The sequence below is a fragment of the Dunckerocampus dactyliophorus genome, chromosome 10, assembly GCF_027744805.1.
Source record: "Dunckerocampus dactyliophorus isolate RoL2022-P2 chromosome 10, RoL_Ddac_1.1, whole genome shotgun sequence".
NCBI lineage: Eukaryota > Metazoa > Chordata > Actinopteri > Syngnathiformes > Syngnathidae > Dunckerocampus > Dunckerocampus dactyliophorus.
This window is the reverse complement of record NC_072828.1, coordinates 6002501-6026243: the sequence shown is the minus strand read 5'-3', so window position 1 is coordinate 6026243 and position 23743 is coordinate 6002501. Positions and strand designations below refer to the sequence as shown.

General features: G+C 44.3%; 2 protein-coding genes across 6 annotated transcripts in view; one reads left to right on the top strand and one right to left on the bottom strand.

The window, feature by feature from the left end:
• tp63 (tumor protein p63) overlaps positions 1 to 22725 on the top strand; it is a 46109-nt gene extending 23384 nt beyond the window's left edge. For 2 of the 5 annotated variants that reach the window (XM_054788986.1, XM_054788989.1), the window contains 10 exons: positions 10560 to 10746; positions 10822 to 10937; positions 11289 to 11398; positions 11472 to 11608; positions 11772 to 11854; positions 11939 to 12063; positions 13974 to 14119; positions 14347 to 14494; positions 21633 to 21726; positions 21814 to 22725. In XM_054788986.1, the coding sequence (XP_054644961.1) occupies positions 10560 to 10746; positions 10822 to 10937; positions 11289 to 11398; positions 11472 to 11608; positions 11772 to 11854; positions 11939 to 12063; positions 13974 to 14119; positions 14347 to 14494; positions 21633 to 21726; positions 21814 to 22110 (1443 nt within the window). In that variant the 3' untranslated portion in view covers positions 22111 to 22725. The remainder of the gene's footprint in view (positions 1 to 10559; positions 10747 to 10821; positions 10938 to 11288; positions 11399 to 11471; positions 11609 to 11771; positions 11855 to 11938; positions 12064 to 13973; positions 14120 to 14346; positions 14495 to 21632; positions 21727 to 21813) is intronic. The other 3 variants (XM_054788988.1, XM_054788990.1, XM_054788991.1) reach the window with 2 other exon arrangements.
• The window catches only part of zbtb11 (zinc finger and BTB domain containing 11), an 8937-nt gene continuing 7652 nt past the window's right edge, over positions 22459 to 23743 (bottom strand). The window contains exon 10 of the mRNA XM_054788985.1: positions 22459 to 23743. This exon is cut by the window's right edge and continues 922 nt beyond it. The gene's annotated coding sequence lies outside the window, so the exon portion shown is untranslated.

Here is a 23743-nt window from a genome sequence, read left to right as displayed (position 1 = left end):
AGACGTGTGCTATCTTTTAGCTTGATTGAAATTTCAGTTACCTCGCTGTTAATACATGCCAACATATACCGTATAATCCATTTATCTTTCTTTCAATAAAACACAGTCAAAACGGACATATTTCAGACATCGTTTCAAATGGTGATTAATCATGATTAATTCGTTTGAAACCCATGATGAGGTAAGAAGGAGAGGTTCCGCAGGTCCTTCATACCGACCGCTGTCAGGCTCTACAACACCTGCACCACCTGAACCATGTTGTAGACACTATGCTTTCTTTACACTGTTCTCTTTACTTGTCTTGCTGCTGTAACAAGTAAATTTCCCCGCTGTGGGATAAATAAAGTACATACAATACAATTAATCTGATTTTAAAATGTTAATCATTTGACAGCACTAATATATTAGTGCTAAAATTTGTAATGACCACAGCCCTATTTAAGTATATACTGTATGTAGGTATATTTAAGTATATATAAATATATATTTATATGTATATGTAGGTATATTTAAGTATATATAAATATATATTTATATGTATATGTGTGTATTGAAGTGCATCTTTATGTGTACTTAAGTGTATATTTATGTGTAGTTTGGCGTGTTCATTGGGCAAAATGAATTCATGGTAACGACATGCTTGCGTTGTGTGTTGTTGTTGAGAGTTTCGGTGTGGATGACGAGGACGAGTGTTGCTGGTGTGGACTGTGAGGGAGGTACTTTAGCTCATGTTCATTGTCACCAAACGGTCACCAGTAATGAGCCACCACTGGCGACGTTGCTTTTCTGTCTGCTGACCACACTTTACAACAGCGCAGCTGACCTTTGCATTGTAAAGTTGTCAGGAAGGTTTGTCTTTTTTTTCTGTAATCTTTTCTGATTTGTGCTTGCGACAGGTAACTGTAATAGCATCAAATACTTATTCATAACTATATAAATATTAAATAATCAACTATACTAAATGAATATATTATTATTGTATAATATATAACACCATATTTTATCACTATATATATTCTTGTAAATATGTGATAATTATATACTAACTAAACGGAATAATAATAAAATAATAAGTAAAAAATAATTATTAAATATTAAATAAATTATTTTATTAAGTAATAAACAAAACATTAAGTATAATTATAATATTGTAGAATATTTTATGTTATATATGCTATATTTCTATATACAGTATAATATAATAATTATATGTAAATATATTGATATGTTAAAAAATAAAAATAATAATAAATACTTTTAAACATAAATTAAAATCCAAATCTAATAAAATGAGATGAATATCTATATGAAATATAATATATAATACATATTATACAGTATAATAAATGTATCTATCTCATAAGAGGCCAGGAATGAGAAAGAGCAAGAAATGTCCTACTTTGCGATGTCAGCGAATAATCCTGGATCAGCCCCTTTATCCAGATTCTCAGCAAAATGAAATTGGTTCTTCCCTCCGACCCCCCACCCCCCCACTGATCAATAGTTTGGTGGTTTCTTCACACAGTCCTGCAAGCTAACAAACTCCTTGGCGGAGGTAATAATCCCAGCGGCAGCAGGTTGAAGTTTACGGTCACATGATGACAGAGCTCACGGCGGCGGTCTAGCTGATGCGCGGCGATGTGGCCATCTAGTCGTCGTCGTTGTCGCCTGTCATTACCGGCGACATCTGTTCACATCACCACAGAGCTACGTGCTAGCGCTAGCTCCATTCGATCAACTTCACTCTAGCCTTCAAACTCAGAATGGCCGTATTTGCGTGCTCTCTTGGGATTGCTATGATCTGCTGTGATGTAGTAGATTTTGATGTACTTCTACTTTGCTAAACTCCCTCCAAAAGAACATGCTTTAAGAATATTTCTCTTCAACTGATGATGCAATCTGCAGTTTTCTTCGCGTTTGCAACGCATCATTGACACCAGGGGTGTCCATAGTGCAGCCTGGGGGCCATTTGCGGCCCGCGGCACATTCTAAAAATGTAATTTAACAAGAAAGCTACAAATTTGACAAGAATAAAGGCCAATATGAAGAGAAAAAGTTGTAATCTAAGGAGAAAAAGTCATTTTACGAGATTAACGTGATGTCATGGGGAAAAATAACGGCATTTTAGTAGCATAAAGTCGAAATATGAAAGAAAGACGTCATTTTCTCAAAAGTCGTAATATTATGAGAACAAAACAAAGTTGTAATTTTTGGCAAACTAAGTTGCAGAAAAACGTATGTTAAGAGAATAAAGTCAAAATACAGGAATGAAGTCAGAATTACGAGAAGAACATTGATAAGAAGAAAGTTGAAATAGTTGGAAAATGTAAATGTAAAAAAAAAAACAGCTGTAATTTTATGAGAATAAAGTCAAACTATTAAGAGAAAAAAACGAGATTAAAAAAAGTCCCAATTTTAGGAGAATAAACTTGTAATATTATGAAGAATAATAATGTCATCTTAGTAGCATTGAGTGGAAATATTAAAGAAAAAAATCTATTTTTTAAAGTCCTGATATTATGAGAAATAATAACTAGGAGAAACCTAATTAGGAGAAAAACATTTACAAGAAGAAAGATGAACTAGTTGGATTTTTTTTTTTTTAAAAAGCAGAAATGGAAAAATCAGCTGTAATTTTACAAGAATAAAGTCAAAATATTGAGAGAAAAAAGTTGTGTTCTTGCTAGAGAAAAAAATTTAATTTTGCAGGAGTCAATAATTTGTGGGGAAAAATTTCATTTTTCTACCACAGAGTTGAAATATTTTTTTTAAAGTAGTGATATTAAGAGAAACAAAACAGTGACTAAAGCTGTCATTTTTGGAAAATTAGGTTGGGGAAAAAGTTATCATATTATAGAAATAAAGTTAAAATATTATGAGAATGAAGTCATAATTGTGAGAAAACAATTTACAAGAAGAAAGTTTAAATATTTGGAAAATAAAAAAAAAAAACAGCATTTTTCTTTGACCTGATATTTGGTCCCAAATGCTGACGCTATGTGGGAATGCAAACGAGCTCCAGGCTGGTACTGGTGGATGGTGGCTGTTTTCATGTCGTCCTGTTAATTTGATGTTGTTCCTGTCATAGTTTTACACAATGCACCATAAATAAGAAACATTAGATGGCTAGAATGTTCGTATGTTTTACTGCGGTGATGAAAATCTTTCCCAGGACCTAGCTAGTGCGCTGTTATGCTATCACTGCTAATACTATTTCCAGCCATTGTGGACTCCGACCATGGTCACATTGACAGCCCGTAAATAGCAGCTGCTAACCCAAAAATCAGCCGAGAGACGGCTTGCATCTAAAAAACCCTCTTTCGTTGGGACGCTGGTATGCCAAGGCACAACTGTATAAATGACAATAAAAAACACCTGCAGTGCTCCAGTCTCCGGCAGGCAACGCAATCCGTGATATCTGCGGATACAAACAGCTTTGGTCCTGTTGAGAGAGCCATCAGCCAGGGGGGCCTTTGAAGCTAAATCACCAAATCACCAAATCACCATTTGTTCCCCCAGTCACCACAGGCCGAGGGTCAAACAGGACGTGTGGGCGTTAATCGTGCATTTTAAAAAAATGGTGCCGTTAAAGGAAGCTGCCGTTCCCTTGGACAGCCCTCATATGAATGATTAATAATATGATACGGTAACATGTTCTTCTTTTTTAATACTTATTGCAATGATCATATTATTCAAATCTGTGATTTCAAAAAAATGATGACACTTGCTTTTCATTGGACAGCAATTAGCAAACATTTTTGTCATAGTTTTTGTAAAAATGTTGCTGTCCAATGTTCTATTTGGGCGATGAAAAAGAACATATTTTGTCATCCTTTGCTGACTTTGTGTCCGCCAAGATAAAAGATAAAAAAACCAAACAAGAAAAGTGTTGACGTTGTCCACTAAAGGCCATCAAAGCAAAGATCCACTAATGGCTCCTTTGAAAGTCCTGGGGTGGGAGGTGGGGGGTGTTAGCGAGCCGTGTAGCGTACTTTTTGATGACTGCTCTCAAGGGGACACGCCTAATCCTCACCCACAGCGTCACCGCTTCCTGTCTGGGAAGACGGTGACACACAGCGTGTCTTCCCAGAAACACATCTCACGTCTCAAAGCAGCTCTGAGGTGTTTCTTGCTGAATTCACGGCGCGTCGCCGTTTCGGCCGCCATTGTCTGGCTAAAGATGGCGGGTGTTTGCCGTGCGTCTTAAAAGGCGAGGAATGCGGCGGTGCTGCAGGGATTACAGTAATGGAGCGAGGATAATACTCGTGTAAATACCGTCAACCCTCTGGGCTCTGTTGGCCTTTTTTGCGGAGGGGGGGGAAGCTCAGCTCGCTGTCCGCGTCTGGCATTGAGGAGGAGGCGCTCAAAGAAAAAGAGCGTTCCAGCGAAAAGGTGGCAAGACGCAGCTTGTTGGTGGAACATCTGCGGGCCCGTCCCACGCCTCACGAGATGGGGCCGAGACTTGTTTGTGTCAGGAAGCTTGTCGCGACTCGCCTCGCTCAAGCGACTGAAGGTGCGGAAAGGAGGGGGTTAGGATTTGGGCCATGTTGTGGAAAAGTTCACTCTCTCAGAAACTAAACAGCGCTGCAGGACTGCGCTGCGATAACACACCACATGCAGCGTGCAACATCATTTTACACAAAACACCCATCATGGCTGCCGCGCCATTAAATATGTTAGGGATGCAGTGATGGTCACTAAATTGTTGGGGGGGCACATTTTTAGAAAATATGACTTCTCTTTTGTGTGTGACGTATTCACGTTCCTCTTTTACTTCAGCATTTTGCTAACACGCTCACATAGAAGAAAGAAAAGCATGTTGATGCTCGGAATGACAGCAGCGCTGATGTTTTAAGGACTGCCTGCAAAAACGCAAGTCAAAGATCCTCTATATAACAGAAACACTGCCGTATTTGAAGACCGACTGCAAAAAACACAAAAAAATGCTATTCAAAGATCCTTCTGTTTTTAAGAACCTACTGCAAAGACTTGAGTTTTTTCCCTCTATATGACAGCAAAACGCTGCTGTTTTAAGGACCCACTGCAACAAAAAACCCTAGTCAAAGATCCTCTAAATGACAGGAGCACTCTGCCGTTTTTAAGGATCAACTGCAAAAAAAAAAAAAAAAGATTCACTATATAACACAAACACACTGCCGTTTTGGGACATACTGCAAAAAGAAGTCAAAGATCCTCAATGTAACAGGAACACTGCTGTTTTAAGGACCTACTGCAGAAATGCTGATCAAAGATCCTCTATAACAGTGACCTTTTTTGACCCACAGACCGGTTTGTGTTCCCACAAATCTCCCACGGACCGGGGGGGAGTTCATACATTATAGCGGTCTAATGTAATGTATCTTATTTATGATGTATTGTGTAAAACTAACACATGAATAACATCAAATTAAAAGCACAAAATGAATGCAGACCCACCATCCACCAGTTCAAGCCTGGAGTTTGTTTTCCAGAGAGATGATTACATGGCTGTTTGACGTGTGTGGTAAAAGGCAGTGTGCTAGCATGAATTACCTTGAGACAAATGTGCACATTAGCACTCAAAAAGTCATCAAAACTTACCTTTATGCATTCCCACGTAGTATCAGCATTTGACACCAAATATGAGGTGAAAGAAAAATGGTAAAAATACAGTAGTAGTCTATCTGTGTGGCATGAGATAAAGTTAGCACACGCACGATGGTGCGTTCAGGGACCGTTGAACAAAGTGGTACGGGTTGCCGCTTGCGTTAAACATGTAAATGCCAAAACTATGGGATTTCTATATTATTGTTTAAATAAAAGAATGGCCTTTATTTCCAAACTGACATGCATTTACATAAAATGAGATGTAGTTATTTACAAGTGTATTTTTTTTATTTTTATCATTGCATCAGAAAGCTTCCCGTGGTCCGGTTCGGCCCCACCGATGGACCAGTACTGGGCCGTGGCCCAGTGGTTGGGGACCCCTGCTCTATATGACAGGAGCACTCTGCCGTTTTTAAGGACGTATTGCAAAAAAAACCAAACACCTCAACAAACGCACAAACACACACAGAGATCCTTTATTAACAGAAACACTGTGCCATTTCTAAGAATGCATTCTAGTGCAAAAAAACAAAAAACTATTCTAAGATCCTCTATATAACAGAAACATTCTGCCGTTTTTTGGGACCTACTGCAAAAAAAACTAACTAGAGAGATTCTCAGTACAACAGAAGCACTGTTGTTTATAAGAACGCAAAAATGCTGATCAAAGAGCCTCTATATATGACAGGAGCACCCTGCTGCTTTTAAAGACCTATGGAAAAAAAAACAAAAAAACACACTGCCGTTTTTAAGGACCTACTGCAAACAACAACTGCTCATCAAAGATCCTCTATGTAACAGAAAAACGTTTTAAAGGACTTTACTGCAGAAATGCTGATCAAAGATCCTCTATATGACAGGAGCCATTTTTAAGCACCAACTGCAAAAAAACAAAAACTTACTGCAACAACATAAAAACCACCAAAGATCCTCTATATACAGAAGCACTGCGGTTTATGAGGACCTACTGCAAAAAAAATGCTGATCAAAGATCCTCTCTATGACAGGAGCATCTTGGTGGTTTTAAGGACATACTGCAAAAAAAATAAACACTAGTCAAAGATCCTCTATATGACAGAAACACTGCAGTTTATAAGGGCCTACTGCAAAAATGCCTGGTCAAAGATCCTCTATATGACAGGAGTGCTTTTGAACTGAAGCCAGGGGCCGTTGTGATGTCATTCTTGGTGGGCATTTGGCCTGTGAGCAGCCAGCTGAAGAGGCCTGGCCCCCAGTTGTTGGTCCTCCAGGCCAGGTGGCTTATTAGCGTTAGCATCATTCACCCCTGACAGAGACGCATGATGATTGTAGCTTGTCGACCACAATGTATCCCACCGGGCAGTTGAGGATTTTGTGTTTGCTGACAGCACGGAAAGGGTTGCGCTACCTAGTGGCCAAGCTGGTGAATGACAGCTTCATCAAGTAAACAACAGCTTCCATTTGGAAGACTTGTTGAGGTCTCAGGTGACATGACAGCAAATCATGAAAACAGTAAGCAGCGCTGATTGTGCTTTCACATTTTCGATGGATGTTTTCATCAAGGAAGCGACACCGGCGGAAAAAACACCCGTCTTGGACTCCTTTCAGCAAAGAGTAGAAGGAAAAAAAGAATTTCCAGGTTTGCAGTCCAGCGTTTCCCAGTAGGATGCAGGTGTTTGCTGAGGGGAAAAAAGATTTCAACACGTTGAGGAGAAGCTGCAGGCAAGACGCGACATGTCAGGTATGAAGAAGACAAGACCAGAGGCGCCACACGGTGCTTGTTTAAGGACCCGTGTTTGTCAGGACTTGACTGCTGCATGCGCCCGCAGCGCCTGTCAGCGCCAGAGGAACGTCACAGCTGCGGGCCTGCCGGGACCTGCCTCCGCAAGGGGAAACGTGCGCCCTTGCGTCGGGGTCGCTCGCGCACTCTGCGGGGCATCGGAATGTCTCGTAGGCCGCGTGCACGAGCGCGGGTGCGCGTTTGGCGTTCTCCCGCAGTGGAGTTCCTTTGTGAGTGCGCGAGCGACTCCCCCTGAAAGGACGCTAATTACGTGTTCACACCTGAGCGCCGCGCCCTGCGCCCGCTACTGGATCCCATCATTCAACCGGCCGCCCTCTGCGCTGTTAGCTTTAGCTCCCTCCTCAGCGCTGAGCAAATAGTTTGTGTGTAGCTGCAGGGCTGGGATGGTTCTCCTGGGTGGGTGCGAGTCTCGGATAGTTTGATATCATCTAAACAAACTTTGCTGCTCTCTGATTAGATCTTCTTTTTGCCTCCAGCTACGCAAAAGCCTCAGCCTGTAATTATTCTAAACACAACACAGCGACCATCCACGCAGTGGTTCGGTCTTCCAACCGCACCCTCCTCCCCCCTTGCCTCAATCCGCCTTCTCCACCTCATTTAGCAGAGTGACAGCAGCGTGCGGGGAGTATCGGGTTAGGAGCGAAGGGGACAACTGCAACCATCCGTCTTCGCGTCGCTTTCAGGATGACTTCTCGGAAAAGATGTGAGGATCAGTCCCGTTCCCAAACTCATCATTCGTAGAAAAACTTCAATGGTTGTGGTCAAAATAATTTGAAAGGCATGCTAGCCTACATGTGTCAAGATATCCTCAAAGTTGTATCATCATTACACAAATAACTCAATAAAGTTGCTGGTTCCATCCTCCGCCCCCCCGTGACTGTGCCCCCAGTTGTTCCTGGTGCTGCGTCATCAGGAGTAATCGTGCTAACAATGTGGTCAAAGCGCTTTGAAGGTAGACAAGCGCTATACGTGGAAGTATAAGTGGAAGTCCTTGTACCATATCACCAATTAGTTGGGTCCCTGCAAAGACGGTTAGCTTGATGGCGGCCATGTTTTTCGACCAATCTTGCTCAAATTTGACACGCATGTGCTTGTCGGTCTCCCAAAGGCGTGTGCCAAATTTCGCTGTGATTCAACTAAACACCCCAAAGTTACAGAGGGTGTGGTGAGCTTGTGAGAAATTTCAAGTCAACCCGACTTGTAGGGTCAAACTTTGGGGTTTTAGAACAGCGACGCCATGCGGTGTATTTTCCATAAAAATAAAATAGGGGTGCATGTTTTGACACATTTTCACCCTTTTGTGTGCGCAGAGATTCAGGAGTAGAAGAGTTGCTGACACGGTCAGCACCAAGCGTGTCATTTTTAAGCAGATGCGTGTACGCAATGCAGCTGGGATTTAACGTAGAAGAAACGAAGCCGACATCTCCAATACGTGTTAGCACCAACGTCAAGCCGGACGTCAGGTGTGTTATGGTTTTAATTCGACCTGTGGCGCTAGCTAAGATGCTGCGGCACAGCGACCCTCCCTTAAAGATGAAAGCTGGGCCCACTTTAATTGCCGCTAGAGGCGTCCTTTTTATGAAGCTGCTCGGAAGTCCCACAGGCTCCTTCAGACTTCTTAAAAGTTTGTCCAATACACACTCTTTCTTCCCTGTGTGTGTGTGTGTGTGTGTGCGTGTGTGTGTGTGTGTGTGTGTGTGTGTGTGTGTGTGTGCGTGCGCCTTCAAGTGGGTCCTAATCACAGTCTTGTCTTTAACCCTCCTTTTTGCCTGAAGGCCCAGTCCAGCCAACAGGTGTTCCACCCGACCATCCATCCTAAAATGCAGCCTGTTGTTGTTTTCCAGCCTCAAAGTGGCCTCGCTTGTAAACGATGTCACTTTTTAAGGAAGAAGGACAGAAGCTAGTAGCTAGTAGCAATACGAGGGAATCAAATTGATCAATTTAGAGGAAATAAAATGATTCACAAAACAAAAATCCTTTCACTGTCCTTATGTTTCTGAAAAAAATCACAAGTCAAAGTGCAACGACTAGTTTTAGTTATGTCGACAACCGCTTATGTCAACAACCATTTATGTTGACAGCGACTTTTGGTTATGTCAACAACCGCTTATGTCAACACCAGTTTTGGTTATGTCGGCATACGTAGTTGTCGACAACCATTTATGTCAACATTGACTTTTGGTTATGTCAACATCTGCTTATGCCAACAACCGCTTATGTCAACAATTGCTTATGTCAACAACCACTTATGCCGACATCAACTGTTGGTTATGTCAACATCTGCTTATGCCAACAACCGCTTATGTCAACAGTTGTTTATGTCAACAACCACTTATGGTGACTTCAACTTTTGGTTCTGTCGACAACCGCTTATGTCAACAACCACTTATGTCGACATCGACTTTTGGTTCTGTCGACAACCGCTTATGTCAACAACCACTTATGTCGACATCGACTTTTGGTTCTGTCGACAACCACTTATGTCAACAACCACTTATGTCGACATCGACATTTGGTTATGCCGACAACCGCTCATCTCAACAACCACTTATCAATAATCACTTATGCCAACATCGATTTTGGTTATGCTGACAACCACTTATGGTGACTTCGACTCTTGGTTATGTCGACATCTGCTTATGTCAACAATTACTTATGTTAACATTGATTTTGGTTATGTCAACAACAGCTCATGTCGACAACCGCTTATGTCTACAGCCATTTATGTCTACAAACACTTATGTCAACATAGGCTTTGTTTGTCAACAGCCACTTGTGTCGACAACTGCTTACGTTGACATCGATTGCGGTTATGTTGACAATCACTTATGTCGACATCCGTTAGCCAGCCTGAGGACTGTTGACATAAACGGGTTCCAGGGTATCTCTGCTGATCCTGAGTCCCACCAGAAGGATTCTGCATACCAGCAGTGGTACTTGGTGGTACTTTGTACATCTTGGAAAACATGCTAATACTTGTGTGCTTAAGACTCGTGGTGGTCCTGGTCTTGCTTTATGGCTGCAGACACCTGGACTGCAACCAGGGTACTTTGACGCAGACTCCTTTAAGTCCCTGAGGAAGATGTTGGTACCAGTGGGACAAACTTGTGCCAGTCAGCTTCTGATGAGATGACGCTGGTGTTTGGGTGTGTCTGCTTCATGCGTCCTCTTGTGTGTGTGTGTGTCTTGGCAGTACTCCACAGACTTGAAGAAGCTGTACTGCCAAATCGCCAAGACGTGTCCCATCCAGATCAAAGTGCTGACCACCCCGCCGCAGGGCGCCGTCATCCGCGCCATGCCCGTTTACAAGAAGGCCGAGCACGTGACCGAGGTGGTCAAACGCTGCCCCAACCACGAGCTGAGCCGCGAGTTCAACGACGGTACGTCGAGTGATCTGACTGATTGACGTCTCCCCATGTCCACGTTCGTCTGACTTCATTTGACTCCCGCACCAGGTCAGATTGCCCCACCGAGTCACCTGATCCGCGTGGAGGGCAACAGCCACGCCCAGTACGTGGAGGACTCCATCACCGGGAGGCAGAGTGTGCTGGTGCCCTACGAGCCCCCCCAGGTGAGCCTCCTCATCCACATCATCACCTGACAGGGGTCGACTCTTGTCTACCCAATGTGTTGACAATAGTGAGCGACCCCCCGGCCCCCACCCCCAAAGCCCCTAAAGCCCCCAGCAGGATCAAGACAGCAGCCTGGTTTTTGTTTCCTTCTCGACTTCCTCAAAAGTGTCAACAAAGTCAGGCGTTGACGGTCTTCAGCAAAGGCTGTCTTCACTGAGAGGAAGGAGACCTCCGCCAAGGCCAAACTGTTTTTGAATGGTTCTTCCTTGGCCGGAGCCCCACCCCTCCACAAGAAAAGCCTTGATTGACGCTACGTCGTTGGTGAAAGCATGCCTTGTGTTTCCCGCCAGGTGGGGACAGAGTTCACCACCATCTTGTACAACTTCATGTGTAACTCCAGCTGTGTGGGCGGCATGAACAGACGGCCCATCCTCATCATCGTCACCTTGGAGACCCGAGAGTACGTCATGTGATCAACGGCACGCTCAATCAGGCGTCGGGGCGTCGCTGATGTTGTCTTTCTTGTGTCACAGCGGTCAGGTGTTGGGCCGCCGCTGCTTCGAGGCTCGCATCTGCGCCTGCCCGGGTCGAGACCGCAAGGCGGACGAGGACAGCATCCGCAAGCAGCACATCACAGACACCGCAAAGAGCAGTGAGGGTACGAAGCGCCGTAAGTAGAGCTGGGGGCCGGTGACGGGCTGTCGAGCTTTACCTGTCGTGGTCCTCTGTTGGCCACCTTTCCGCCAAACCCCCACCCGCGCTTGTTTCCTGCTCTGGCGTAGGCGTCCAACCTCATGGCCGCCCGCACTCAGGTCATCTTCTCCTCCTTGCAGCCTTCCGCCAGGTTTCACACGGCATCCAGATGTCGGCCATCAAGAAGAGAAGATCCACGGACGAGGAGGTTTTCTGTTTGCCTGTGAGTAAGCCCCGCCTCCCACATGACCACTCCCTTTTGTCCTCGCCACCTCCTCACGGCCATCTGTATCTCACTTCCTCTTAGATCAAGGGGCGTGAAATTTACGAGATTTTGGTGAAAATCAAAGAGTCTCTGGAGCTGATGCAGTTTTTGCCGCAACACACGATCGAGTCGTACCGGCAGCAGCAGCAGAACCTCCTGCAGAAACAGTGAGTACCAGCGTGCACGCGCGGCCTTCCGTGCAACACGCACTGCAGGAATACGGCAGGATTTAGGATTGAGGTCAGGACTGGAGGGTTTAGGCTGGGGGGCACGTCACGCTACCCGAGGCTGCTTGCAGGGAGGAGCGAGCTGGTGTCGCGTACGAAGCGCATGGACACACAAACATCATTTCACAGAGTCACCTTGGAACTGAAAGCAGCGAAATGCAACAAAATGCATACCTGCACAGCACGGACGCATTACGTGTATTCAAGGGTCGTAACGCATGGCGAGCATGAAACACGCACACGTTGGCACGTCTGCACTCAAGACTGAAAGTCCTCCGCTGATACCTCAGCCCACGCTGGGTTAGGGGTAATTGGGGCAGGGGTCTCCAAAGTGCAGCCCGGTGGACATTTGCGGCCCCACGGCAGTTTTTTATTGGCCTGCTGCACATTCTAAAAAATAAAAATAAAAAAATCAGCAGCTATTTTACAAGGATAAAGTCTGAATATTTACAGAAAAGTTGCAATCTAACGAGAAAAAGGCATCCTTTAACAACACTCATGTGATATCAGGAGCAAAATAAGGTCATTTTAGTAGCATGAATTTGAAATGAGGTTGGGGAGAAAGTTATGTTACCAGCATAAAGCCCAAATTATGAGATTTACAAGAAGGAAGAACAGAAATGGAGAAACACAGCAGTCACTTGTACGAGAATAAAGTCCAAATATTGAGAAACAAGTTGTAATCTAATGAGAAGAAGTTAAACTTGTGATATTAGGAGAAAAAATTACGTCATTTTAGTCGGATAGAGTTGAAATATTAAAGAAAAAAATATGTTATCTGTTTAAAGCCGTGATATGTGAAACAAAACAAAGTTGTAGGTTGTGGAAAAGCTATAATATTATGGGAATAACGTCCAAATATTATGGCAATAAATTGTAATACTATGAGGAGTAATTGATGAGGATTATTTAGGAGAAAAGTTTAAATATTTGGACAAAAAAAACTGCAAAAATGGGGTGCAAAAAGATTAAAAAGACTGAAGTCCATACAAGGAATTAGATATGTGAATAATTCAGTATATAATAATTAATCTATAAAATACCTTTTCACTTATATGACAAAGCTGAGATGCAATATTTTGTTGCAATATTTACAACTTTTTAGCATATCTACAAAATATCAAAATGGCAAAGTTGCATCCTTTTGTTTTTCACTGTGTGGCCCTCGTTGGAAAAACCCTGGATTAGGGTTTTGGTTATGAGAGAAAAAAAGTCTATTTTCCATTTTAGTCCTAACATTTCAACTACCGTCGTTGTACAGAGCAGACGTGTAGGTCCCTCTTGTGGCCTCCTGCAGTACTACACCTCCCTCTCTGTTTCTCCTTGTCCTCAGTGAGTCCTGATTCTCTCCTTTCTGCTTCCTCCTTGCAGTCTGATCAAAACCCGCCTTGGCAGTCAGCTCCTGGAGCCTGCAGGGCGGCGCTGCACCTCCTCCTGAGCCTCCTCATTCCTCCTCGTCCTCCTTGGACCTCCTCTCTTGACTCCTTTCACCACTTTTCATGAACTCTTTGAGGATGAGAATGTCACGCCCCCTGCTGGACTCTTTCTCCTGAGTGTTTGCATGTTTCCTGACTTCAGTGTTTGCATCGTCAGAGCTGGACTCGTGAAGGACATTTTGGGTTATTTGTGTGTCTTGTGAGCTTTCAAGTAAATGCTGGTCATGTCCCTCCAAGTGACTGCAGGGCAGTTTCTTCTTCTTTCTCTGTTTGAAACAGATTCTTTGTCTTTGCGGCTGCTAATAAAAAAGCTTTTTTTGTTTGGATTCTCTCTTCTTTGTGTGATTTTTGCACATTCAACCGATTTTGTCTTCGAATTTTGTCACTAAACGGCGCCCCGCCTCTTGCTCGCAGGACGTCGATGCCGCCGCAGCCCACCTTCGGCTCCAGCTCGCCCACGCACGGCAAAGTCAACAAGCTGCCGTCGGTCAGCCAGCTTATCAACCCCCAGCAGCGCAACACGCTCACCCCGTCCAGCATGGCCGGAGGCCTGACTGACAGTAAGTGTGCCCCCCCTTCGTCCTTCCTCCTTCCTGTTTCAGTCCGGCCACACCCCGCCCACTTTAAAAAAAAACAAACAACTTCCTCCTCCAAAAAGGTCGTCTTTTTCATGCCCCATGATGTGTCATGTTGAGCGTAAATGTCTGCACGCCCCCAGCCCCCACAGTCGGGCTTCCAAACTAAAATCAAGCAGAAAGGCTGACCGCCGCTCCTTTTGTCTCTGCAGTGACTCCCATGATGGGCACTCACATCCCCATGAGCGCTGACATGAGTTCACTGAGCCCCACTCACGCCCTGCAGCCCCAGCTGCCCCTGGTGCCCTCCTCACACTGTACCCCCCCTCCTCCATACCCCATGGACAGCAGCATCTCCAGGTACCCGCCCACCCCGTGCAGCCACGTGCCCGCATGACGCCGTTCTACGTCAAACTCAGTGTTAGTCGTCAGTTTCTGGAGGAAAAAAACCAAAACATGTTCAACTTAAATTCCAAAGTGTTATACTTGCATGATGGCAGACGCAACCTTAAATTTACTAGGAGTACCTCCAGGTCGGGATGCTCCGAGCAGGGTTTTATGCTGCTGAATCTGATACCGATCATCCATGAGTGAGATCGGCCGATACCAATACCGATCAACATGGATGACCTGTACGTTTTTCTATTTATTTATGAGTGCTGTTGATCAGGGCTGCTGTTTGACAATTCCAAGGGCCCCCGGCAAATAGGTCATTATTAAAAGATAATACCTTTGGGTGGATAGGGGTTTTTTTGCCTTTATTGTGAAAGGATTTTGTACTATTTGATGCGTGTTTTGGACTAATACAAAATACATGAGGAATAAATGCTCAACAGAATAAAATAATACAAATAAATATCTTTATTAAATAGAAATGTGTCCTTAAGAGAATAAATAGCATCCAACTTTCATCACTATTGGAGCATTTGGGTTTTATGCTAATAGCTAGCAACATTTCAACTGTTGTTCATGTTGAAGACATAATGTGACACATGAGCGTGATATCCACTTGTAGCTTTCCCGAGGGACAAAAACGAGCTCCGAGCTAACCGCATTGCTTGTTTGTCTTAAAAACAAAATGTCGCGGTGGTGAAAAGTCACATTTGGAGTCTGGAGACGAGAAGGTAGGCGGATAATTCTAACTAGCGAGCTGCTGCCCGTCACAGCTCGGCAAAGCGTGTAAAGAAAGATGCAAGAGAAGAAGAAGAGCAATAGGATTGGCGTGGATTGGTGTGGATTGGTGTGGATTGGTGTGGATTGGTGTGGTCTGTATCAAGCTGTCTAACTGAAGCCATTGGAGGTTTTACAGACCAGCGTTGATTCTCGTGGCAATACGGGACAAAGTGCGTCCCTTGTCGGCTCAATACGGGTGTTGGCAACCCTACGTCACACAGCACACATGCACATTCATGTCATGTTTGTCTTGTCGTGACATGAATTGTCATGTCGCCGCCGCACGGCGATCGGTTTTTGTGATCGGCTTTGAAAGGCATTTATCAGCATACGCCGAGCATGTGTTTTTTCAGGAAATCGTCCGATACTAATCGGTGGCCGATCGATCGGATCATCCCTACCTGCAAGGTACACGCAGTCCGGTCCAAAAGGCTGGTCAGCCTAATTGGAAGCCACTTCCCCCCCGCCCCATAGGAAATCATGGAAGTAGAAATAATGTGTTCCAAAGCCAAGCTGCGGCCATCAAGTCACATTTTAACATTTAAGTGTAAAAAGAAGTGACATTTCAGTCACAATAGTCACAGTTTGGTTCATTTTGGGTACAGGAAGGAAACAAAATGCAAAAGCTGCAATGATTTTTAAAAGGAAACATGAAAACTACGCGCAGGGAGTTCTCCAACCTGCCAGCAGTCAAATAAAAATGAACATGAAATATTTATTACCATCATCAAATAGTTCAAGATTCAAGAGATTCAAGATTCAAGAGATTCAAGAGAGTTTTATTGTCATGTGCATAGTAAAACAGCAGTTATACCATGCAATGAAAATCTTATTCTGTTCATTCTCCCAAGAAAAGAAAGAAAACACAAGAAAGAATAAGAACATAAGAAACATAAACACATAAACATATATACCAATAAATTAAGCAACAACAACAGAAGAGACATTAATACAAGTAAATAATACAAATAAATAAATAAAGTGCTATGAGTGTGTGTTGCGTGTGGCGTGTGTGAGTGCTTCATTGAGAAGCCTGATGGCCTGTGGGTAAAAGCTGTTTGCCAGCCTTGTGGTCCTGGACTTCAAACTCCTGTAGCGTCTGCCTGACGGTAGGAGTGTGAATAATGAGTGTTGTGGATGTGTGCTGTCCTTGATGAGGTTGTGTGTTCTGCGTAGGACTCTAGATTTATAAATGTCTTGCAAATTTAATGATGCTGGTGTTGTTCTGGGCGTGTAGAGGAGCGGACTCAGCACACACCCCTGTGGTGTCCCAGTGCTCACAATTCTTGAGCTGGATGTGCGATTGTGGACTCTGACTGACTGGGGCCTGCCTGTTAGAAAGTTAAACACCCAGTTACAGGGGGAGGGTGACAGGCCAAGTGTGAGGAGCTTATTTGTGAGTTTGTGGGGGCTGACTGTGTTAAATGCAGAGCTATAGTCTATAAATAGCATTCTGACGTATGTGTCCTGGCCCTATAGGTGAGAAAGGGCTGTGTGGATGGCAGTGTTGACTGCATCATCCGTGAACCGGTTCTGGCGATATGCAAACTGTAGAGGGTCCACAGTTGCCGCCGGGATGCTCTTTTTGATGTGGGTCATGACTATTCTTTCAAAGCACTTCATAACAATAGGAGTGAGTGCTATAGGGCGATAGTCATTCAAGCAGGTCACGTTGCTCTTCTTGGGTACGGGCACTATGGTGGTGGACTTAAAGCAGGTCGGTACAGATGCTTGTGCAAGCGACAGGTTAAATATGTCAGCAAGCATATCAGCTAGCTCTGATGAGCAAACCCGAAGTGCACGTCCTGAGATGTTGTCTGGCCCTGCTGCTTTTCGTGGGTTTGTTTTGTTCAGAACCCTGCGCACATCAGCTGATGTCACCATGAGAGGTGAGTCCTGTGTGCTCCCCAAGTCCAACCACCCTCTCTGCTCAGCAGGAGTTTGGGTGTCAAAGCGGGCATAGAACTCGTTCAGCTCATCAGGAAGTGTGGTTTGGCTGGACGTGGCTACGCTACTCTGCTGTCGATAGTCTGTGATGTGCTGGAGCCCCGCCCACATGCGCCGAGGGTGTGAGGTGGAAGAGTAGCCCTCCAGCTTCTGTCTGTACTGTCTTTTGGCCTCTCGTATGGACCTCCTCAGGTCATATCTGGCCTTTTTGTAGTCATCAGCGGTGCCCATGACAAATGCAGTCGAACGAGCACGTAGCTTAGCCCTTACATCACAGTTCATCCACTGTTTTTGGTTAGGGTATTTACTGTAATACTTGGTGGTGGTAACAGTCTCTATGCATGTGCTAATGTAGCCAGTAACAGCAGAAGCATATTCATCCAAATCAACAGTACAATCTTCCCTCCCCGCTGCAGTTTTAAACACATCCCAGTTTGTGCAGCCAAAGCAGTCCTGAAGTACTTGATCAGTTTCTTCATTCCACACTTTAACTGCTGTTCTTACAGGGGGAGCTTTTTTAAGAAGTTGTCTGTATGTTGGATAAAGGAATATAGAGATGTGGTCGGCCTTTCCAAAGTGGGGTCTTGGAACAGCCTTCAAAGCACCTTTCATGTTGCAGTAGACTTGGTCCAGGATGTTATTTTCCCTTGTGGGAAAGCTCACATGCTGGTAATATTTGGGGAGGACAGTCCTGAGGTTACAGTGGTTGAAATCGCCAGATATAATAAATACAGCGTCTGGGTGTTTGGTCTCGTGTTTATCAACGATGTCATGCAGGAGGCCTAGTGCATTAGCAGTGTTAGCTCGTGGTGGGATGTAAACAGCAGTTAAATACACAGCGCTAAACTCACGAGGCAAATAAAAAGGTCTGCATTTCACCATCAGCAGCTCAATGTCCTGCGAGCAGTGCTTTTCCATCGTCTGTACGTCTGTGCACCACCGTTTGTTTACGTAAACACAGACGCCGCCACCTCTGTGTTTACCAGACGCTAAAGTCCGATCTCCCCGGTAAGCAGCAAATGATTCCAACTGGATCGCCGAGTCCGGTATATCCTCCGTCAGCCAGGTTTCTGTGAAGGTGAGGACACAGCATTCCCTGATCTCACGTTGAGCTGTAATCCTTGCTCGTAGTTCGTCCATCTTGTTTTCAAGAGAGCGGACGTTGGCTAGCAGCAGGCTTGGTAGCGGTGTCCTAGTCGCTCTAGCTTTTAGCCTAGCATGCAGGCCGGCTCGCTTGCCTCGTTTACGCCTCGGATGCTTTGCTCGCCGGGTATTCAGCTCACCGGGGCCGCAGGCTGCTGCGTTCTCCCGGCGCAGAAGAAAGGCAAAGTCTGAGAGGCTAAATGAAAGTTCATGGTGAACCCTGCCGATGTTCAAAAGTGTCTCTCTGTTGTAATGTACTGCGTGAGTGTGTTGAATGTCCAAAATGAACAATAAAATAGCAAAAAATAGAAAAACACGGGAGAGTGTCACAGAGACGTCTGCCACGGAGGGCGCCATCTTTGCTCCTTTGATCTTTGAAATAGTTGAGTCATGTTTCAAGTGCAACAGTGAAAGATGATTCCACTTGTGGTAAAGTGTACTTGTTACAGCTCCAGCTTGGACACCCGTTCCTCATCTTAGCCACGTTTCACCGGGAAGGCCGAGTACACGAACAGAAACGGGAGACTTTAACCACGGAGGAGAGTTTTCGAGCTCTGGCTCCTCCTTGGCACTATCGCTAGCCAGTCTGGGGTGCACTACTATTAGTTTACCCTACTGAACGCATCACGCCACAAACACTTCCTGTCCCTCAATTTTAGTGTGTACCGTGTGGGAGCTCAGTACGCCTCTGAACCGAACCGAATATCTCGTACTGAAAAATCAGAATCTGAGTAAACACTACAACATTTAACGTAAGGTGCTGCTGGAGTCCATTCAAGACTGCATTGTTCCAGTGTTACACCAGCGGTACACCTCCCAGCACACCACGCAATTTACTGAATAGGGTACCTACATCAATGATTTAGGATTATCGATATGAACGTCAGTCGTCCCTCTCCACGTCACACTTTGTTCAAAAATATATGAATGAATAAATGATGCTGTTTTGTGGTTGAACGTGGCCTACTAGCAAAAATATTCATTTTAAGCCATTTTTTTCATATTTTCTGCAAATTTAGCATTTTCAAGCATAAAAGTGGCTATATAAAGTAAAGTACAAAAATACAGTGTTCCCTCGTTTATCGCTGGGATAGGTTCCCAAAATGGGCCGCAATAAGTGAAACCCGCAAAGTAGCCAACTTTGTTTTTATGATGATGTATGTTTCTTAAAGCTGTAAAAGCCCCCACCATACACTTTAGACGTTTCTCAGACAGGCACCAACATTTTCTCACATTTCTCTCTTGGTTGAACTCTCTCAAACCTCAAATTTCATTTGAATTTTAATAATCAACCTACTCGGTGGGACACGAGAAATGATTGAGTGACTCACGTGTATTTCACTCCTCTGACTGTGCCTCTTCTTTTGTGTCCTTGTTAAAACACGTTGCTCCTGCCGTCGTCCTCCTCATCCTACTCCTTCAACCGAAGATTCATTTAGCCGGTTAGCTACTGCTTCTTCTTTTGTTTATGGGCGGTTAGCAAGCAGCTCACACAGTTAGCTAGTTTGCTAGCCACTTTTGACCACAACAGGAAACGGACCAAAAGAGTGATTGACAATGATCTACAGCCAATCAGGACGCAGAACACAAAGGGGCGTTCTCGCTTAGCCAGTAAGGACTGTTGTGGCTCTATATCTATTGTCTACTGTGGGTTCCTAATATGCTCGTACAGGCACGTAAACACGGTGAGACAAGGTGGACCCGCACACGTCTTCATCTCTTACATGAGTATACAACACCCTCTATTGGTAGCAGTCGTAAATACAATAACAGACACATACAACAGAGCACCGTTAGATCGCTCGAATACACCACAAGGATGCAGAACACAAGGCATGTTCATACGCTGTTAAAAAAAATATGCAAAATTGCGCTTTAAAAAAATCTGCGAAAGGTGAACCGCGATGTAGCGAGGGAACGCTGTCTCTATAAGGCAATCAAAAGACGCATTCAAAGATGATGTAGCATTCTACACTGGTCACTAGGTGTCAGTAACGTTACTCTGATGTTGGGTGCGACACACAAGCTTTTATTGCAGGTTTGAATGACCTCACAGCAGGCACAATAATCCCTAACGCGGGCTACTGTTGCACACCAACATGAAACTCTAAACCCCTGATGTCACTTCCTGTGCAACACTGGAACACATTTACAGCAACACACACGAGCACGAGTCTTAAATGTTTTGTTTTCTCTTATGTTGACTATATTGGGTATTAGGAGTGTAAAAGTGACTGTAGGGATGTTATTTCATGTCTAGAAGGCTCTAATAATGTTCAAAGCCGTATTATTATATAAAGGTGTTAAACAGGTTTTCTATACTGTATGAAAATATTCCATTAATAAATAAGGAATCCTACTTTGCAGAAACTCACTTATCACTGTCAGGTCTGAAACGATTAACCGTGATAAATGGGGGATTACTGTATATAAATTTGAACACTAAGAGTATGTGAACTTTGGGTCTGTATTTCTTTTTTGGGGACGCCGCTCTCTCGCTCTTTTTTGTTTTATTTTCATCAGTTCAGGCATTTTTTGCTCCAAACAAAAAAAAAAAAAGCAGTTACTCTCAAGTTACTCAAAGCAAAAGTCTCCATTGCAGAGAAGGACCGAAGAGAAATGAAGAGCAACAGATAGCATAAAAGAATACATAGAACCATCAATCACAGCATAAAAGAATACATAGAACCATCAATCACAGCAAAGTAATTACGCTGGAGTTGGAATCAGCATGGCAGCATTCATTGGAAAGCAGGAGAGTTGTGTTGAACTGTTCAGCTTAGTCGAGCGCCTAAATAGAGAAAGTGAAGCTAACGGTAAACTCGCTAACGATATTTCCTGCTGACTGCCAGTCAGATGGTTTTCATCCCTCTGTGATACCTTCCAGATTACCTACTTTTACCTTGTTGCGATCACACAAAGACGGGGCCAAAAAAACCCCACCGTTCTTTGTAGAAAGCTTGCTTCACTGCAGGATATCAACCCCCACTCTGCTTTGTATCCAAGCCTGGTCTTGTGGGCGCTGGTGGTTACCGTACAGACCCGTATTGCACTAGAAAGCACCGACTCTCTACTTACACAAACTGTTGCAATGAGTTTGCTCGTTGAAGACATTTAAAAAAGGCATTGCACATCCAGCAGCCGCAGCTCTGAAATGTTCCAGGTTCACAGAATGAATTAGCGTAAAATGTTAGCGTGTAGCAGTAGACTAACACGAGCGTTGTGTTTCCATCAGCTTCCTCCTTCGTCTGGGCTGCGCAGGCTGCTTGGATTACTTCACAGCACAGGGTCTAACCAACATCTACCAGATTGAGAACTATAACATGGAGGTGAGCCCCCCCAGCCGTCCCACAAGGGAACAGAGCCCCCCTTGCCCCAGCGAGCCCCCCCTCACTAACCTGTGTAATGACCACTAGGACCTGTCGCGGCTGAAGATCCCCATCGAGTTCCAGCACATCATCTGGAAGGGCATCCTGGAGCACCGGCAGGCAATGGACTTCTCCCCCCCGCCCCACATCGTGCGCACCACCAGCGGGGCGTCCACCGTCAGCGTGGGCTCCTCGGAGGCGCGCGGCGAGCGCGTCATCGACGCCGTGCGCTTCACCTTGCGCCAGACCATCTCCTTCCCCCAGCGAGACGACTGGTCCGACTTCTCCTTCGACTTGGACTCGCGCCGCAACAAGCAGCAGCGCATCAAGGAGGAGGGCGAGTAGGACCGTCGGCGCCGCTCGTAGTGCAAGTAGAGCTCACGTAGACGTGCACTTATACTTCTTCACGCCGCCTGTGCTACTTGTTGAGAGCACTTACAAATGTTAAGAGGGTTTCAAGTTTGTGTCGAGTGTTTCATCACACATTTCATTTCAACGTTTGCTGTTACAAAGTATTATTTTTAAGTCGCATCCATTTTGTCCTGCTCCAGTTTCTATATTTAGCTTGTGTGGCGCCACCTATAGGCGCAGTGATGTACAGGAACAGCAGGCCTCATGTTGCATTTCAATTATTTCTATGAATTTTTTTATGGTTTGGTTGAGGATTATTTCACTAAATAGCAGGCCGCAACCTTTTTTTATTTTATTTTTTTTAATGTACATACATGTTGTATAGTTCCTTTTTCCTCCTACCGAGAAACAGTGCAGGATTGTCATCAGGAAATCAAGTAAAGGTTTGCATACGATGGCGTTGAAAGAAAGCAAGCAAGCAAGCAAGCAAAATAAATAAATAACAGCTTCATTTTCCTATTTTTGTACAATGTTTTGTAAATATGTCACAATATGCCGAGGCTATTTTGATATAAATCCAAAATAAATATCCACGCATCTTGAATAATCCACTGTGTTGTGTCTTATTACGGGCCTCCAATGCTACAGCACAATGCAGCCCATTTTACTGTTATGGGCCTGTTTGTGGCGCAATAGCAACTTCTAATGTTGCAAAGCAATGCAGCACATTTCATTTTTAAGGGCCTGCTTGTGGTGCAATGACTTCTAATGCTGCATAGCAATGCAGCCCATGTAATTATGGGCCTGCAACCTCCAATGCTGCAAAGCAATGCAGCCCATTTCATTATGGGCCTGCTTGTGGTGCAATAACTTCTAATGCTGCAAAGCGATGCAGCCCATTTAATTATGGGCCTGCAACCGCCAATGCTGCAAAGCAATACAGCCCATTTCATTTGTATGGGCCTGCCTGTGGCACAATAGCAACTTCTAATGCTAAAAAGCAATGCAGCCCATTTTATTATTCCTGATATCAGTCACTATTATGTATATCTCTGATGAATTTTGGTGACAGCATACAAACAAAGAACCCCCACACGATACAACACTAGATTAGTCTCAATGATGGCATTCACATTTTGTCACATTCCGTGTAACCACGGCGACACATGCTATAATATGACATTTTCTTCATAGATACATACGCCCAAAAAATGCTACTATGCAATCTGTTCGCATGCTAGCTATTAGCATTGTTTGCATTTCAATTTCTTTGGGATTCTGCCACAATTACAACAGGTAGCAGTTAAGACTTTATGTACATGCTCACTACCTTGCTAGGTGCTAGCTTTAGCAAATGAAGTGCTAACTGTCAATGTGATATGTCAAAAGTGTCAACTAAAGCATGACAACTGCGTTACAAGGCTAGCAATTCCATATTGTTGGCATACCGGCCAGATTAAATAGTTTAAAACAAGGGGTGCCCATTACGGCGATCGCAAGCTACCGGTATATCACAAAGGTAGCTTGGGTCGATAGCATGAACGTCACTTTGCAGTCTGACATTAAGCTCTCCTGATTCGTTCTTGCTCCCCCGCGGCAATGGTTAACAGATGTCTCAAACTACACA